At 43.4% G+C, this 19,265-nt stretch overlaps 1 protein-coding gene across 1 annotated transcript in view; it reads left to right on the top strand.

Annotated features, from left to right (window-relative positions):
• The window catches only part of COL19A1 (collagen type XIX alpha 1 chain), a 1,728,692-nt gene that overhangs the window by 295,517 nt on the left and 1,413,910 nt on the right, over window positions 1-19,265 (top strand). The window contains exons 5-6 of the mRNA XM_069726653.1: window positions 1,137-1,260; window positions 6,859-7,131. Coding sequence (XP_069582754.1) covers window positions 1,137-1,260; window positions 6,859-7,131 — 397 coding nt within the window. The remainder of the gene's footprint in view (window positions 1-1,136; window positions 1,261-6,858; window positions 7,132-19,265) is intronic.

Below are 19,265 nucleotides of genomic sequence, written 5' to 3'. Positions count from 1 at the left end.
CAAAAAAGCTGTGCCCATGCTGTGGAAAAAAAACACGTGGAAACGCAGCAGTTTACATTCTGCAGCATGTCAATTCTTTGTGCGGATTCCGCAGCGGTTTTACACCTGCTCCATAATAGAAAACCGCAGGTGTAAAACCGCAGTGGAATCCGCACAAAACTGCGGTAAATACGCAATAAATCTGCAGGAAAACGTGGTGTTTTTGCCCTGCGGATTTATCAAATCCGCTGCGGAAAAATCCGCAGAGGACCTTTCCACGTGTGTACATAGTCTGAGTTACCGCAACATTGCATTAAAATGCAATAGCGGGGATAAAAAAGAATCTAGACATATTTGGTGTCTGTGAACTCATAATGACCTGGAGAATAATAGTGGCTGGTCAGTTTCAGCATTTAGTAAAGCTGGCAAAAAAGCCAAACAAAAAGCAAGTGTGGGACTGCACTTTTTTTGCAATTTCACCGCACTTGGAATTTTTTTCCCGTTTTCTAGTACTTGACATGGTAAAACTAATGGTGTCCTTCAAAAGAACAACTCGTTCCTCAAAAAATAAGCCCTCAAATGGCCATATTGACAGAAAAGTAAAAAAGTTATGGCTCTGGGAAGGAGGGGAGCGAAAAACAAAAACGCAAAAATGAAAATACCCCGGGTCATGAAGCAGTTAACTCTGTAAAATCTAGTATAATTTTTCATAGTAGTTGACTAACATATTGTTAAATATAAATATATTTCTCTTGTAATGCATTGTACAATTGAGTCACAAATTGTATCAGGCTTGTGAAACACAAGTCACTCTTATGGGCCATGCACGGCTGTTCTTGGGTTTGTCCAAACTACAGCCAGATATTTGTTCCAATGCATTTAAACTGTAAATATAAGCCTCTTTACAAATATTTTCATACTATTTTGCATCTATGGCTACTATTCAGACATATATACATGTCAAGACTAGGATTCAGTATTACAGGCAAGTCTTCATTTTTGCTTCAGGGAAAATGTTATTCGCTCACGGCAACTTATTTGTTAAATTGCTCAGTAAATGAAGCAGATTGGTCTGTTTTATATCATCATGTTAATATGTGAATACATAAACATTACACATTATGTTAATGTTTACCATTTTCTAATTTTCCTTGCAGATTAGTATTTTCCTCTGGACTTCCTGAAGAATACTCAATAACTGCTCTTTTCCGAGTACGACGTAGTACAAAAAAGGAGCGTTGGGTTTTGTGGAAAACACTCACCCATAGAGGTAGTCCTCAGGTGGGATTATTAATTTTTTGTCTAATTTTCATTTTTCCAAGAGAATAACTATAGAATTAAATGTGATTATTCTAAAATGTATATATGATTTTTGCTAATTAATTTTCATTTATTTGTATTCACACTGTTTATAAATGTCTCTATCAAATCAATTAAATATGCATCACTTGGAATACAGTTTTTCTTTAAGCCTTTATTAACTTTATTTACTTAAAGGGAAGGTGCCATAAAAAAATTTTTTTTACAGCAATTGAAAAAATGTAAAGAATTAATGTTTACATTTTCTTAAAAAATATTATCATTTGTTTATAATTTAGTAAAATATGAAAAATAATTTGAAAAGGTTTAGCATTTCCACTTTTAAACACTAGGGGGAGCAGCTGCAGAAATTTGACAAAAACCTAGTGTACAACTAGCTCACATTACAGCAGGGGTCCCCAACTCCAGTCCTCAAGGCCCACCAACATTTCATGTTTTCAGGATTTCCTTAGTCTTGCCCAGGTAATAATTGCATCACCTGTGCAATGCAAAGGAAATCCTGAAAACATGACCTGTTGGTGGGCCTTGAGGACTGGAGTTGGAGACCTCTGCATTACAGCACTGCAGTAATTATGGGCGGAGTCTGCTGACATGTGTCTGATGTCTCCTCTCCTCCCCTTCTGTGTGTTTGCTAAGGGATAAGAGGATGATATTCAGGAACCCAGTGAGCAGCCATTTTGTTGGTGATTGCAAAGTTATACTGACAATTAGACAGTCACAGAGGATGGCAGGCAGCAAGGATTCTGGGAGATATATGGTGGAGGGAGCAGGGTGACAGCAGCACAGAGTATTTCAGGAGAGCAGTGTGCTGGTTTATGGGGGGCCCCCTGTTTGGTGCGCGGAGCAGCCAGGGATTGTACATAGAGCGCTGTCTTTTATACACATGGATGGACCGTCTCCTCAGAAATCCAGGAAACATTTCTGCGGATTGATGGCCTGTTCTGATTCAGACATTGCATGCAGACCCCATTCCCCTCCTCAGATCCTGTCTTCCCCATCCTGTCCTGGCGATGTGTGAAAGCCTGGGAAGGAAATGTAGCCATATAGTAACGATAAAAATGAGACCCCTCTCTTCAGCTACCTCACCAGCCCTCCCTTGACTGCACCTAACTGGAGGTCATGCTGCCCCCTCTATTACCCCAGACCCGTGTGCAGGTGCTCAGCCAGAACCACCCTAGAATGGGTCCCCTTTCTGAAGATAATACTGCCATAGTGTTCTCGCATAATACCGCCATAGTGTTCTCACATAATGCCACCATATAGATCACACATAATGCCGCCATATAGATCACACAGTGCCACCATATAGATCATACAATACCGCCATATAGATCACACATAATACCACCACATACGTCTCAGATAATACCGCCACATACGTCTCACATAATACCGCCCCATAGAACACACACAATACCACTATATAATTTTCACATAATACCGCCACATATCACACATAATCCCACAATCTAGTTCTCATATACCGTCGTATAGCTTTTACATCATTCCACAATACTAGATAAAAATAATACCGCCATATAGATCACATAATACAGCCATAGATCACACATAATGCCATAATACAGCATGACCGCAGCTGCTCCTGTTATTGCACGCACTGAGCTGTGTGTGCAATGGGGAAAGGCATGCAGGGGTGGAGAGGATTGCATAGGAGAGGATTAGATACACAGCTCAGCAGACAGTATCACACAGGATAGGATTAGATACACGGCTCAGCAGTCAGTATCACACAGGATAGGATTAGATACACGGCTCAGCAGTGAGTATCACACAGGATAGGATTAGATACACGGCTCAGCAGTGAGTATCCCACAGGATAGGATTAGATACAGGGCTCAGCAGTCAGTATCACACAGGATAGGATTAGATACACGGCTCAGCAGACAGTATCACACAGGATAGGATTAGATACACAACTCAGTAGTCAGTATCATACAGGATAGAATTAGCTACACAGCTCAGCACAGTATCACACAGGATAGAATTAGATACACAGCTCAGCAGACAGTATCACACAGGATAGGATTAGATACACGGCTCAGCAGTCAGTATCACACAGGATAGGATTAGATACACGGCTCAGCAGTGAGTATCCCACAGGATAGGATTAGATACAGGGCTCAGCAGTCAGTATCACACAGGATAGGATTAGATACACGGCTCAGCAGACAGTATCACACAGGATAAGATTAGATACACAACTCAGTAGTCAGTATCATACAGGATAGAATTAGCTACACAGCTCAGCACAGTATCACACAGGATAGAATTAGATACACAGCTCAGCAGACAGTATCACACAGGATAGGATTAGATACACGGCTCAGCAGTCAGTATCACACAGGATAGGATTAGATACACGGCTCAGCAGTGAGTATCCCACAGGATAGGATTAGATACAGGGCTCAGCAGTCAATATCACACAGGATAGGATTAGATACACGGCTCAGCAGACAGTATCACACAGGATAGGATTAGACACATGGCTCAGCAGACTGTATCACACAGGATAGGATTAGATACACAGCTCAGCAGACAGTATCACACAGGATAGGATTAGATACACGGCTCAGCAGACAGTATCACACAAGATAGGATTAGATACATGGTTCAGCAGACAGTATCACACAGGATAGGATTAGATACACGGCTCAGCAGTCAGTATCACACAGGATAGGATTAGATACATGGCTCAGCAGTCAGTATCACACAGGAGAGAATTAGATGCACGGTTCAGGACAGTATCACACAGCAGAGGATTACATACATGGTTCATCAGTCAGTATCACACAGGAGAGAATTAGATACACGGCCGGCAGACAGTATCACACAGCAGAGGATTACATACTCAGTTCAGCAGTCAGTATCACACAGGATAGGATTAGATACACGGCTCAGCAGTCAGTATCACACAGGAGAGAATTAGATGCACGGTTCAGGACAGTATCACACAGCAGAGGATTACATACATGGTTCATCAGTCAGTATCACACAGGAGAGAATTAGATACACGGCCGGCAGACAGTATCACACAGCAGAGGATTACATACTCAGTTCAGCAGTCAGTATCACACAGGATAGGATTAGATACACGGCTCAGCAGTCAGTATCACACAGGAGAGAATTAGATGCACGGTTCAGGACAGTATCACACAGCAGAGGATTATATACATGGTTCATCAGTCAGTATCACACAGGAGAGAATTAGATACACGGCCGGCAGACAGTATCACACAGCAGAGGATTACATACTTAGTTCAGCAGTCAGTATCACACAGTATAGTCATAGATACACCACGGTCTGATGTCCTTGATCAGTGGCTGCAGTGAGAGGCAAGGAGCGAGCAGCACAGAGAGACTCTCCCCCTCCCCCGTGTTACCTCTGCAGCTCTTGATAAGAGGATATCAGACAGGCAGCAGAGGACAGGGAACAGCCACGGACAGTGTGAGAGGAGACAGATGGAGCTGCCCCTCCAACAGCGCAGCTCTCAGTCACAGTGGAGCTCAGAGGTACACTCCACTGTGGCTGAAGAAAGATGGCGCCGACCTCCTGCCTCTGCTGTGATGTGGAGACAGCCCAGGGAGCATGACCACATTACAGCACAATGATAGGTATGGGGTTGGACGCCGACTGCTGAGTCCTATGCCCAGGGCTGCCGTATTTGCAGAGTGTAAGTGTCGTGCAGCTACACTTACACTCCTGCAAAGCAAAATAGCGGCGCCCAGTGGCTGCAAATATAATTAATAATAAAAAAGATATTAAAGTTAAAAAAAATAATTTTGTATTAAAAATAATTGTTTACATAAACAATCATTTTTAATACAAAAACAAAATTGCGGCACCTTCCCTATAAAGGGATTGTTTGGCCTTAGGCTACAAGTCTGCAGTCATTCTGTGTGACTGCAGACTATTTATTCTTCATTTTGCACGCTGTGAGTATTCTTTGGTTTCAGCATCGGGAAGCTTGGTCATGTGACTAAAGACTGTGCACTGAGAGGATTCTCCAGTGCCCGTGCCTGGAGCAACGGTCGTGTGACCGCAAGTATGCAATTTACATATATGCAGTAACATGCTGTCTAGACGTGCACAGCCTCACTCAGTACAAGTGTTTAGTGCTAGGCCAGACATGTCTAGTCAAAATGTGACTGGAAGTATTTAAATCACTTGTTGTCTTATGATCGTTCACTCCCAGCGCTGGTACTGAAGTATTCTCACTGCTCACAGTCCTTCGCAATGTGAGGATTCACAAAACTGCAGACAAAATAGAGTGACTGCAAACTTGTACCCTAAGGCCGGACAACCCCCATAAATAATTAGTGATATACCAAAATATTTAGAGTTGAGAGTCCTCAGTGATTGATACCTGTTAATGGCTAACTGAACTTGCAAGCTACTCAGGTCCCTTCATCAGGTCCTGGCTAACATGGTACCAAGATATATACAGTATCTTTCCTATAGTGATATACCACAAATTCTTGTAACTATGACATACTATTAATTTGTGATTGATAGGGATCCAAGAGCCTGGGCTCTTCACCATTCCTGAGAATGAAGGGTCCACAGAACTAATGTAGCACTTTGGGCCTGATTCAGCAAAGTGTTCTTTCTAGATTTGTGGCATAAAACACTTTGAAAAGTTGCAACATTTTTGTTCAGCTCCAAGTTGTGTACAAATTTAGCAACTTTTGGCATTTTCATGCCAGTCTGCCAAAGTGGTTGGAGCATGGGTGGGAAAGGGTGAGGCAATGTCCACCAAAAAAATTCTTCAAATGTTACACCACTGTAGCACCATGCTGCAGATCCTTATTGTGTGGATGGGTAATTACTGTGCAGGACAAAATAGTAAAGGAGCAGAACAGTGATGCAGCCCCTTCATTCTTGGTATCAGAGGTGATAGAATTATGCTAAGTATTTATGGTACACAAATGAAACGTTCCATTGTGACCAAAGGGTCACTACCTCTAGGGAACACTACTGATTTTGAGAATGGGGTGATTCCTGGTGGACTATCCTCTATTAGCCGTTTTTTTATGTTGACTTTAAGGGAGAGTGACATATTAGTGATTCTTACTTTTAAGAAAGCACTTTTATAAGGAGTAACTCAAAGTCTGCGTATTTCATGTCCATATTACAGAGCTAACATTAGTCTCCTGGCTTATTCATTCAGTACAAGTTTTATATAGTCACCTATATACCTGATATTTTTGCCTTTCTTATTTTACATGCCTGCAGATCGTGGAGATTCTGGTCCTTAAACCCCCAATGATTGCTCACACAGAGCGGAGTATGGATATATCAGGAAGCCTAAGAGTCACTATTGTACCCGTACTCCTTGCTGAGTGTGTGCTTAGGCATGAGTTGTGCCCTCCTGTCTCCCAAGCTGAACACTTTTTTTCCATCTGTTGATCAATTGATGGTGGTCTCAGGACCTGTACCACCATGGATCTGCAGGCATGTAGAGTGTCTGCAACCCGTAAAAAAATGCATAAAATGTTTAGCTACTTTTTATGTATTAACAAATAGAATTTGTTTTTCAGGAGGCTATTCTAATTGATGGTGAGAAGAAAATTGTGGAGTTTACCGCTAAACAAGGTGGAACGACCTTGCATTACACCTTTAAAAGTCGAGAGCTCCATCATCTTTTTGATCGCCAATGGCACAAGCTTGGAATCTGCGTTCAGCACAGTATTATCTCACTTTATGTAGATTGCAAGTTAATTGAAAGAAGACAAACTTCTACGAAAGATCCTATTGACTTTCAGGGGAGTTCTCTGATTGCAGGGCGTGCATCTGATGACAAACCTGTTGATGTAAGTATCAGATATACAAATATGTTTAATAAGCAAGATAGGTGTGTTTACAATAGATACTAACAGGACAGGACTATGCAAAAAATGTTTAGCGTTTTCGTTTTCAAATATTATTGGGTATTAAGCAAAAAACAACAACTTAGAATCCTTGAAGATTTCACAGTGGCCACTGGGGCTTTTTATCTTCCTTTTGTTTCAGAAAATAACACATGCACAATAATTGCCCACAATAATTTGATCCCAACCATATCTTTTGTATTGAAATGCCAAAGGTTATTGTGAAGGGAAGAGGCGCGGGGTCATCCGTGACATCTCCTAAAATGATTGGTGGAATCAGTGTTATCAGCCATGTATAAAGATATCTGTCATCGTAATCCTGTCTTAGTTAATATGGAGTCATGCTGTAAACTTTTCCTGAAAGGACAGGAATTGTGAGTCCAAAAAATGATGATTGTTTAAAGTAAATATCATCATATTAAAAAAAACTGACGAAAACATACATGTAACGCAAAAACCTAATTTAAACAATAAGTAATTTTCTGATTATTCCCTTTAAACATCATAATCAAGTAGAAAACTGGGATTCATAGATCTAAATAGAACCTATCGGCACATTTAGATAGATGGCCTTTTCATTCATTCACTTCCATAAGCAGGTTGCTCTTGACTTAAATAGTTTTTGACTCTATGAAGTGATGGAAAATCCCTCTTTCCACAGACAGCTATTGCAGGTTTGTTGCTCTTTGTCAGTGCAGAGGTGAATACTGGCTGGCTGGTCGAGAACCATGCGGTCATTATCGTATTTATATGTGGCTACTTCTAATATGTGGGACTAGAGAGACAGCTTTCTTTGTTCAGTGAGAGACCAATTTAATTTCATTTTGCCCCTATAATTCATGCCTCCCAATGCAATGCTGGCGGTCTACTTATAGAAAAACTTTACCCTTCTTATTTAGTGAAGCACCAACTGCCTAAACCCCATTGATCCACAGAATAAAAATGACATCCACATTTTCCTGCAAATCAACTACTATGTAGATATATAACGCATCCTCATTGCCATGAATGGAGTGACATTGCATAAGTCAATTGTAGAAGCACTCTCTGCACCTTACTTCTCGGGACTGATAAAGGTCCAAGAGGTCTGACCCTACCAATAAGAATGTTGTGGCATATCCTAGGCATATATCCTATTCCATGGCATTCTAAAATGGAAGCATACTTTGATTTGGAATAATATTTGTTGCACCTACTTACATATGTTTATTTTTCTGGTGAGAGAACCTGTTTAAAGGGAATCTATCACTAGGGTTTTGCTATCCTATCTGAGAGCAGCATGATGTAAGTGTGGAGAACCTGATGCCAGTGTTGTGTCACTTACTAGGCTGCTTGCTTCATTTTGATCAGAACAAATCGCTGTTTTATCTGCTGCAGATCTAGCCGTTCTCTGAATGCTGAACTCTGTATAACCCTGCCCACACCACTGATTGGCAGCTTTCTGCCTTTGCACAGTATACATAGAAATCTGACAATCAGTGGTGGGGGTATATTAGACTATCTGGCTGCAGGTAAAGTAGTCCTCCAGTGATAATCTCCTGCCGAGAAAACAGCAATTTTACAAAAACTAAGCTAAGCATTCTAATAAGTGACACATCGCTGGAATTGGGGTCTCTGCCCCTACATTATGCTGCTCTGAGATTAGGTAGCAAAAACCCGGTTATGGATTCTCTTTAATGATACACTGTTGGTTCAAATACAAAATAACATTAATATTGGTAGAAGGCATACTGTATAAAAGTTGAGGTAAAGTCTAAAAACAACCACCTTACAGGTCAGAAGACTACTGATATCAGACTGTCAGTATATAATCGCCTGTGAGTGACATTGATAAATATCCATATGATGTCTTGGCACATGGGAGTGTAATGGGAGTCTATGATTAATGGTTAATGTTTATTTTTTCCAATATTGTTTCTATAGATACTGTAGAAGAGGAAAACATTGTTGGCAAGTGTTTTCATCATGCTGTGACGAGTATCAGGCTTACTTTATGTTCACATTAGTTAACAACAAGGCTGGACATGATAAATTAGGGGAGCACTGGTTTAATTCCCACTTGTTTCCATCTTAAATTTCATTGTAGATTTTTGTATGGCCAATCTAGACGTACAACTTTAACCTTATATTTTTTAATTAAAACCCTAAAAGAAAGAACAATCCTTTTTGAATTGAGCGAATCTCCGAATTTCAATTCAGGCACATTCACTCAACTTAGGTGGGCGGTGAGAATTTGATTTGCATCAAAAAAATTTGTTTCAAATTGAATCGACCAAGATGGAATTCAAAAGACGCTCCTATACTGACCTCTCCTCGGCCCTTCCCATACCTTTCCCACCACAGCCAGTCTTCCAATTAGTCTTTCTGTGTAATATATTTTATTTTTTATCCATTATATTCTGTCCACTATCTTCTTTGTTCTGGCCAGGTCTTTTATTCACAAGGTCCCACAATGTAATATCAGGCACAATGCATGCCATTAAAGAAATTGACAAATACAAATTGAATTGCAAAAATTTGGATTCTGGTGAATCCAAATTTATTGGTGTAATTCAAGGTGAATTCAATTCATTTTTAATTGTTTTGCTTATCTTCCGATGCTTAGGTACTATCTTTTTTTTGTTAACAGATGCATTTTATCAAGAAATTACAGGATGAAATACACATCACAGTACAGCACATTAAAGAAATAATCTTATACAGTGTGTCATATATCGATATTCAAAGATTTCACTAGCCCCGATTAATCAAGAGTGACGATTGTTTCACTGGTCTGGATAAGGGGGTATTTTGGGCATTTTGGAGTCAAATGCTCATGAATCATTAAGAGGTGGACATCTGGAGTGAGTGGCTTGCACCTTTGTGCTCCTCGCCACAGATCTTACTCTAGTCACAGACTGGAGTAAGGTTTCTGGCTCAAGTAACACCATAGCTCATCATGAATTAGATGAGCTATGCTGTCACATCCCTGCCGTGCTTCTGATCTTACCCAGCTCCACCCATTTTGGCAGAGTTGAAGAACCTGACATGAAAATGTAAAAAAGCCTCAACATTTTTGTGCAATTCCAAGTTGGCGTTCATTTTTCGACTTTAAGCCACAATTATGGCAAAATTGTTTTGATGATTCAGGGCCTAAAAGTATATAACACAGCCTCCCCATAGAATATAATATACCCCCATAGTATATAGCACAGCCTGCATAGTATATAGCACAGCCTGCATAGTATATAGCACAGCCCGCATAGTATATAACACAGTCCCCATAGTATATAACACAGCCCGCATAGTATACAACACAGCCCGCATAGTATATAGCACAGTCATAGTATATAACACAGCCCACGTAGTATATAACAAAGCCAATGTAGTATATAGCAGAGCCACATAGTATATAGCACAGTCATGTAGTATATAGCGCAGCCACGTAGTATATAACACAGCCCACGTAGTATATAGCACAGACACATAGTATAGCACAGCCACATAGTATATAGCACAGCCACATAGAATATAACTCAGCCACGTAGTATATAGCACAGCTCACATAGTATATAGAACAGCTACGTAGTATGTAACACAGCCAACATAGTATATAACACAGCCACGTAGTATATAGCACAGCCACATAGTATATAACAGCCCACATAGCATATAACACAGCCACGTAGTATACAGCACAGCCATATAGCATATAACAGCCCACGTAGTATATAACACAGCCATGTAGTATGTAGCACAGCCCGCATCTCCCCCCGATAATGGCCCCACAGTCCAGTAAAAAAAAACACTCCTCACCTCTCCTCGTGCCCGCGCTGCTCCCTGCTCCTGTCTCAGCAGCTGCACTGCCTGGCCAGCAGTGAGTGCATGATAACGTCATTGCACACCCACAGTGTCAAAGGCACAGCGGGGAATAATGGGAGAGGGAGTGTCAGCTCAGCTGACGCTCTCTTCTCCATCATTGCTTTGAACTGTACCAGCAGACACCGGTATAGTTCAATGCGGTGGCGGGGGAGTCACCGCTGGTGGCAGGCAGGCCCCCCTGCCTCACAGGGGCCCGATAGTGGCTGTGTCATGTGCCGCTAGCTTGGGGCCCCTGGGGGAGCCTGCATAAGTACCAAATCGTGGCTCGGAATCTCCCTGGTTTGGGGAACCAGCTGCTTTTTAACAAGCGGTTCCATTGAACCGGGGAGAACCGGCCGCATCCCTCCCCTGAGCATGGGGAAACACAGTGACAATGCAAAGGAAATTTAAAAAGTTGTGGAATTTAACTCCAGTGAAATTCTTTATTAAAGACAATTAAAATTCCAGCTCCATGATGGCAATATAACTAAACAGGTTTACAGGCATGTTTTAGCTACGCGTTTCAGACACAATTCGGCATCATTTGTCAAAGCTTTGACAAAGGACGCATGAGCGCATCTAAAATGCGTAGCTACAACATGCCTGTTCACTTCTAAACATCTTTTGTCATGTTATCTTCATGGAGTTGGAATTTTAATTCTCTTTAATCAAGAATTTCACTTTTTAACTGAAATGGATTTCACAACCTTTTTGAATCTCCCAAATTTCTGTTCTCCTGCATCACATAAACGCAACAGATAAGCTGCCATTTTTCACTTCTTTAATGCAAAGGAAAAGCTAACTAGTCAGTCAGGGCAGAAAAAAACCATCTACCCTATATTTTATTGTACATGGCAGACACGTACTTTTCTTAAAAGCCTGGGAAAGGTTCACCGCTGATTTCCATTCAGAAATGGTGTGTGTTCTATGAGATAACCAATACCTGACCACACACTTTAGAGCAATGAACATGGAATTAGGGTTTTGAATCATTTCTAAATTCTGGTCTGAGGATTGAGCTTTAGATTGTAGCTTCATAGAACGAAAATGTGTCTTTATGAAAAGCTAAAATAGTAATTATCGTAAATTTGTGTGTTCATACACACTGCATCCAAAGTCCGTAGCAACTAATTATAGAGCTCAGTTTTTATTTTTCGTTGAATAAAATGATTGCTGGAATTTTAATGATTACTATGATCAACAGTAAAAAAAATTAGTCAATTTTCAGTCATTTTACTTTCAGGATTTAAGTATTTACATACCTAGTCATTAGAGATGAACGAGCACTGAAGTGCTCGGATTCTTGTTAGTCGAACCGAGCAATTCCTAATACTACACCCACCCAGTTTGCAGTGAAGTTGATGTCTTTTATTTTACCATATCAAGGTTACAGACATTTTCTTGGAATCGGCAGGTAAAAAGTGAGGGTGCGGGGAGTGAACAACAGGACGACGGCCGTTTCATGCACTCAGCGCTTCTACGGGTCACATGGACCTGCCGATTCCAAGAAAATGTCTGTAACCTTGATATGTTAAAATAAGACATCAACTTCACTGCAAACTGGGTGAGTGCCACATTTCTCTTTTTATTTTCTATGGACTATCTTTTGGCTATTATATGTGAAGCACCATTTACCAGTGGCAAAAAGCAACTGGGTTTTTAGTCCTGAAGGATCATATGCTGTATGCCTTGAAGTGCACTATAGCTCCTGGTGCCATTCAAATCTTTTCTTCTGAGAACCTTTGAATTCCTAATAGTCACATGCTCGTTCCGAACTTTTTTCTGGAAAATATTACAAGAAGGTCTGTGATGAGTGAAAATGTTCAAATGGATGGGAAAAGTGCTGAATGGAAGGAGAACAGCATGGGGAAGACCCCTGAAAGCATCTTTGACTCCCAGATTGCTGCTAAGAATAATGGTGTCACGCTTTCACTCCACTTTAAGGAGTAACAAAACATTCCAAACTGACTAGAAATTGCATCTTACAGGAAAAAAAATAATATTTATAAACATTTTTTCATAAATAATGAATTCTATATAAGACACAAATAAAAAAAGGAAATTAAAAAATATAATTTAAATAAAACAAAATAGTTCTTTAGGTTTTGTCACAAATCTGAGTAGAAAAAACATAACAAAAATGCACAAAATCTCAAAATGTGCGCACAGCCTAAAATTTTAACAAGTTCTTTTAGGCTTAGGGTATGTGCAAACATTGAGTAAAATTTCTGCACCATTTGTGCATGTGTTGGTAGGAAAATTGCAGCATTTTTGGTGCTTTTTTGCCCTGCATTTTTGATTGATTGATTTGAGTGAAGTCAATGGTAAAAAATGCTGGCAAAAACGCATAACAAATTGACATGCTGTAGATTATTTTCTGCACCAAATCTGCAAGTCAAAACTATTTAATGTGGAGGGGCGTGGCCTATCTGCTGATGGAGTAGGTCGCACAGAGTGGGAGCTCCTCAGCCAGGAACCTCAAAGCGGCACACTTCTACCTCTCAGGTGTCCTCTTCTGCCTTCACGACATCGGTGCTGGCTCCCGGAGCGTCGGTGAGTGCATGGGGAAATCCAGAGCGTCCAACCGCGATCCCCCTAGGAGAATTCCCGACTTCTTTGCAGCCACCCCGCAGCCACCGCCGGAATCCAAGATGGCGCCGTCCTCCCCCAGGGCTTCCCGCTCCTCACAACGCAACGCTCAGGCGTCGCGGTCCGGCGCTGCGGCGTCGCATCCAGATGGAACAGCGCTACATTCGGACGCAGCAGCGTCGCATTTTGGCGGAGCAGCGTTAAATTCAGGCGGCTCGGCGTCTGACTCAGCTGATGGCCCGGTGACCGCATCTCTCCTTAAAGGACTGCTTGGGGACCTTAGATCCTCCATCCAAGAGGACTTGCATTCTATGCTGGCTGAGCTAAGAGGAGAGGTGGCAGAGCTGGGCAACCGTACGGACCGCCTGGAGCGCAAGATGGCGGAACTGGTCTCCTCTCATAATGAGCTCTGGGACGCACATGAATCCCTGCAAACCCTAGCTGCTAAAACCCACGCTAAAGCCCTGGACCTGGAAGATAGGTCCAGGAGAAATAACGTTAAACTGAGAGGCATCGAGGAATCTGTCCTGGCAGGGGATTTGAAGCCATTCCTGCAGGACTTTATGGCGGCAGCCTTACCGCAGTTCGCGCCAAAGGACTTCATAATAGACCGCATGCATAGGATCCCTAAACCCTCTGGCCTGGGGCCCTCCATTCCCAGAGATGTGCTGGCGCGCATACATTTTTTTGAGATAAAGGAGGACTTCCTACAGGCCCTAAGGAGAACCCCAGCGCTTCCTGAACGATTTGCAAACATCTCAGTCTTTCCGGATCTCTCTCCGGGCACTTTGGCTCTGCGGAGGACCTTCGCCCCCTACACTGCCATCCTCAGAGAGAAAGGCATCCTGTATCGCTGGGGATTTCCGACGAAGCTGCTCATTCGCAAAGATGGATCAATCACTACCTGCCTAACTCCGTCCCACGCGGCCTCGGCTCTCGCTAAATGGGGACTCCCGACTCCGGACTCCTCGAGTGCCGTGAACATTCCTAAGCATGGGCCTGTCGGAGGCCCCAGGGCCCGTATCACACCGGACTGGGAGGAGGCCTGAGTCTACTGTATCTTTGGTTCCTGGCTATTTTCCCGCACGGATTTACTTGGTTTTTCTTTTTTTTCCTTTTTTAAGTTGCGTTGGTTTCTCGCTTGAGAGCTCCAGCAGCATCTGTTTGCCCCATAGGTGAACTGTTTTTTTGATTCTCACCTTCTGGACTCAGGATATTCCTGAATGGACCTTGGTCCGCTGGTTTTTTTGTTGCATGTCCTGTTTGTTTCCCTATGTTCTTTCTCCTGTTTCTGTTTTGCCCTTTCTTATGTCCTGCTATATTGACCACATGTTTTCTTTGCCTTTGCTCAGGTTATCAGTGTTTGAGGACTGTAAAACTGTTCTTATGCCTTTTCAATGAGTATCTCACTGTATTCAATTAACGTTGATGGCCTCAACTCGCCGGGTAAGAGGTCTGTGGTTTGGCGTCAGTTGAGCAAATCCCGTCATGATATTTTATGTCTCCAGGAAACGCACTTGCTGGAATGTGATAACTCCAGAATGCAATCAGGTCTGTACCCGCATCAGTTTTTTGCCAATGGCCCGTCAAAAAAGGCAGGTGTAGCCATTTTCTTCAGCAGGTCCAACTCCTTCCAACTGGTTCGATCTATAGCGGATCCATTGGGTAGATTCATTGTGGTGTTGTGTCTCATTAATAATGCCCCATATACTATTGCCTCGATATATGCCCCTAATGTAGGCCAACTTAAGTTTTTGGAGGGTGTATTCAAAACTCTTAATGATATTCAACATGGGCACAAGCTGATAGCTGGTGACTTCAATGCCCCAATGTCCAAAGTCCTTGACTGCTCTGCCTCTTCACTGTCTAGATGTGAAGTCGGGCCTCTAGCTGACTCATTCCACTTGCATGATGTCTGGCGGTACCTGCACTGCGGTGAGAGAGACTACACATTTTTGTCTCCCAGACACGGTTCTTATAGCAGGATCGATTTTGTGCTGGTGAATGACGTGGCTCTCCCTCACTGCACCGCAGCAGATATTGGCAGTATCACCTGGTCGGATCATGCCCCGGTGTCCCTTACCCTGAAGGACCCCTTGGCCATCAGACCCCCTGCGCGTTGGCGCCTTAATGCCCACCTCCTGGCTGACCAATCCAATTCCCAATGTATAGAGGAGGCCTTGGGAGAATTTTTTGCCTCCAATGACACTCCTGACATTGGTGACGATACCCTCTGGTTCGCCCACAAGGCGGTGATTAGGGGTCACTTCATCAAGCTAGCGGCAAAGGCTAAGAGGAAATACAATGCGGCACTTCAGGTAGCTTTAGACGAATTATCTCGCCTGGAATCTGCTCATAAACTTTCTCCTACTCCAGCGCTTCTCTCTGACCTTTCTAAAGCCCGCATACATGATCGCAATCTCCTCCTCCATAAGGCTGAGAAGGCCCTGAGGAAAACCAGAGCCAAATTCTACACAATGGGGGATCGAGCGGGTGCTGTTCTGGCTAGACGTGTTAGGAAGAGAGAGGCCCAATCCAAGATCCCATTCTTGCTCCGGTCTGACGGCTCCCAGGTTCGCAACCCGATTCAGATTGCGGAGGAGTTTGCTTCTTACTATTCCTCGCTTTATGACCTCGGGTCTGACCTGGGGATTCCTCAGCCTACGCGGGAGTCAATTTTGGCGTTCTTGGAGAGGGCTAATCTCCCCTCGGTCACTCAGGAGCAGCTCTCCTTCCTAAATTCCCCCATTGTCGAGTCTGAACTCTCGCAGATTATCAGAGAGGCCAATAAGGGTTCTTCCCCGGGGCCTGATGGCATTCCCTTCTCCTACTATGCTCAGTTTTTTCCTGTCCTTGCCCCCTTTCTGTTGCGTCTTTTTAATAATTGGCTGGCGGTTGGTAGTATTAGGGCTGAGGGGTTGGAGGCTGCCATTGCGACTCTCCCCAAACAAGGGAAACCCACAACATCTCCGGGGAACTTCCGCCCGATAGCACTCTTAAACTGCGACGTTAAGATCTACGCAAAAGTCTGGGCCAATAGATTGTTCTCAGTCCTTCCTGATCTCATTCACCCCGACCAAGTTGGGTTTGTTCCTGGCAGACAGACGAGGGATGGTACCAGACGACTGATAGATCTCTTGGATGTGGTGGAGAGGGGGAGTCTCCCCAGTGTATTCCTGTCGCTCGATGCCGAGAAGGCGTTTGACAGAGTGCACTGGGGCTATATCGAGCTTACATTGGAGAAATTTGGGCTTACCGGGCAGATTAGCAAAGCGGTTATGGCATTGTATTCCAACCCTTGCGCGTCGGTTCGTTCGGCGGGTTTCGGGTCTCGAACGTTTCCTATTAGGAACGGTACTCGTCAAGGCTGCCCCCTCTCCCTTATCATCTTTGCTCTGATCATGGAGCCCTTGGCCGCCATGGTCAGGCAGTGCGCGGACATAAGGGGAATTGCGGTGGGGGGAACTGAACATAAAATTGGTCTTTATGCCGACGACGTGGTCCTGACCTGCACCTCTCCCTTAACTTCATTGACTGCAATCACCACCATCCTATCTGAGTTTTCGGCGGTTTCATATTATAAACTTAATCTCACCAAATCCACAATTTTCCCCCTCTTCCTCCCCCTCCCCCTTCAGATTCAAATTCAATCTCAATATGCTTTTATTTGGGCTCCCTTGGGCTTTACATATCTGGGCATCAAGATTACTAGGCTAGATAACATAGTCCGAGTAAACTGCGAAGAAACTCTTTCGGAGGTCAGGAGGGGCATGGAGCAAATATCAAGCGCGTCTCTCTCGTGGATGGCCCGCATACAAACGGCGAAAATGCTATTCCTCCCCAAAATAATGTACCTCTTTCGGTGCCTTCCCCTTTTTATCTCCTCGAAGTTTATTTCGGCTTTTCAATCTTTGATAGAACGATTTATCTGGAATAAGAAGCCCCATAGGGTCAGGCGTCGGATTATGTCCCTTCCGTTCTCTGCGGGGGGGTTGGGAGCTCCTGCGGTCCAGGCGTATTACAGGGCGGCGATCCTTGAGCCCCTTAAAATATGGTGGGAGGGGAACTCATGTTTGCCCTGGTTTCTGATTGAATCCCATTTTGCTCCCCAAAACTCACTTAGATTGCTTTTGGAGCTCCAACTACTTCAAGTTCCTCCTGTGGGCCCCTGTCTCCGTTCTATTAGGAACGCATCTAAACTATGGGCACTCCTCAGCACTTCTCTCCTAACATTCATGTTTGACTATGTCTCTTTGCAGGCTGTGGAGTGTGCCATTGCCCACATTTCTCTTGCCTCCTGGACGAGGCGTGGGGTGCACCGGGTGGCGGACCTTTTCGGCTCGGACGGTCTCTTGTCGTTTGAGGACCTTGCAGGGAGATTTTCCCTCACTGGGTCTGACTTCTTTCAATACCTGCAGATTCGCAGCTTCCTCAGATCGTGGCGGTCATTCGGTGCACCCCCGCCTCTGACAGAGGACCCGGCCCATAGATTCTTCAGACCATCCACCATTGTGCCACATGGCATCTCCATAATTTATAAAGCCCTCATTTCATTTGGTTCTACTGACAAACTTCCTTTTATGTCTTCCTGGGAGTCAGCGTTGGGCTTTGAGGCTTCCCTGGAGGATTGGCAATTTGCTATGGTACACCCTTCTAGGTTCTCGTCTTGTTTGGGCCACTTGGAGCAGGTGAAAAAAATTCAGCTCCACTGGTACCTCACCCCCGCCCGATTGGCGAGGGTTTTCCCGGCTACCTCTCCGCGCTGCTGGAAGGGATGTGGCGCCCTTGGGTTCTCCTCTCATGTCTGGTGGTCGTGTCCGCAGGTCCGGGTCTTCTGGCGTGAGGTAGAGACTTTGATTGAGGATCTGATCTGTATGCCCCTTGTTTTGAGTGGCCAACTCGCTGTCCTGGGCATCTCCCTCATCGATCTCCCTGCCCCCCTGCGCCCCATAGTTTCTAATATCCTGGTGGCTGCTAGGCAATGTATCGCGAAGCATTGGAAGACCTCCGTTTCCCCCTCCAGAGCAGAGCTGATCTCCAGGATTGATTTACATTTTTGTTATGAGGTCATAATGGCAGGGGGTCTATCGAAAAGAGCTAAGGTCCTCTCGTGGTGGGACCCTTGGACGTCCTCGCCATTTGTATCTGAGTCTGCCCTTTCCCTTATTTAAACTGTTTGCTCCTACAATTCTGCTCTTGTTTTTTGGTTTTCTGTTTATTTCTTCTATCCTCTATGTGACACTGTATTTATGTATTTTGTATTGATTACATTGTGGTCCTTAATACGGTATGCATTGGACTTTTCCCTGATCCCCCCTTCCCTCCCCCCCACCTTCCCTTTTCATTCTGATATGTTGTTTATTGTGAAAAATGTTCAATAAATACTGATTGGTTAAAAAAAAAAAAAAAAAAAAAAAAACTATTTAATGTGTGCATGACACTTTAGATTTCTCATTCACTTTGCTGCTATCAGGTTTTGCTTCAGGTTGTCATGAAAAAAGTGACAAAAAATACCAAATCTGAATCGTGTGCACACAGTCTTTTTTCACAACAAAATCTACCCAAGAATATGTAAAAGTCAAAGGATGAGCAATATATTATACATATACATTTTTAACACATTTTTTGAGCCTTATATAGCAACAAAC

Source organism: Ranitomeya imitator, chromosome 5 (genome assembly GCF_032444005.1).
Source record: "Ranitomeya imitator isolate aRanImi1 chromosome 5, aRanImi1.pri, whole genome shotgun sequence".
In the NCBI taxonomy this organism is placed as follows: Eukaryota; Metazoa; Chordata; class Amphibia; order Anura; family Dendrobatidae; genus Ranitomeya; species Ranitomeya imitator.
The sequence above is the reverse complement of the archived record's forward strand: the minus strand, read 5'-3'. Positions and strand labels throughout refer to the sequence as shown.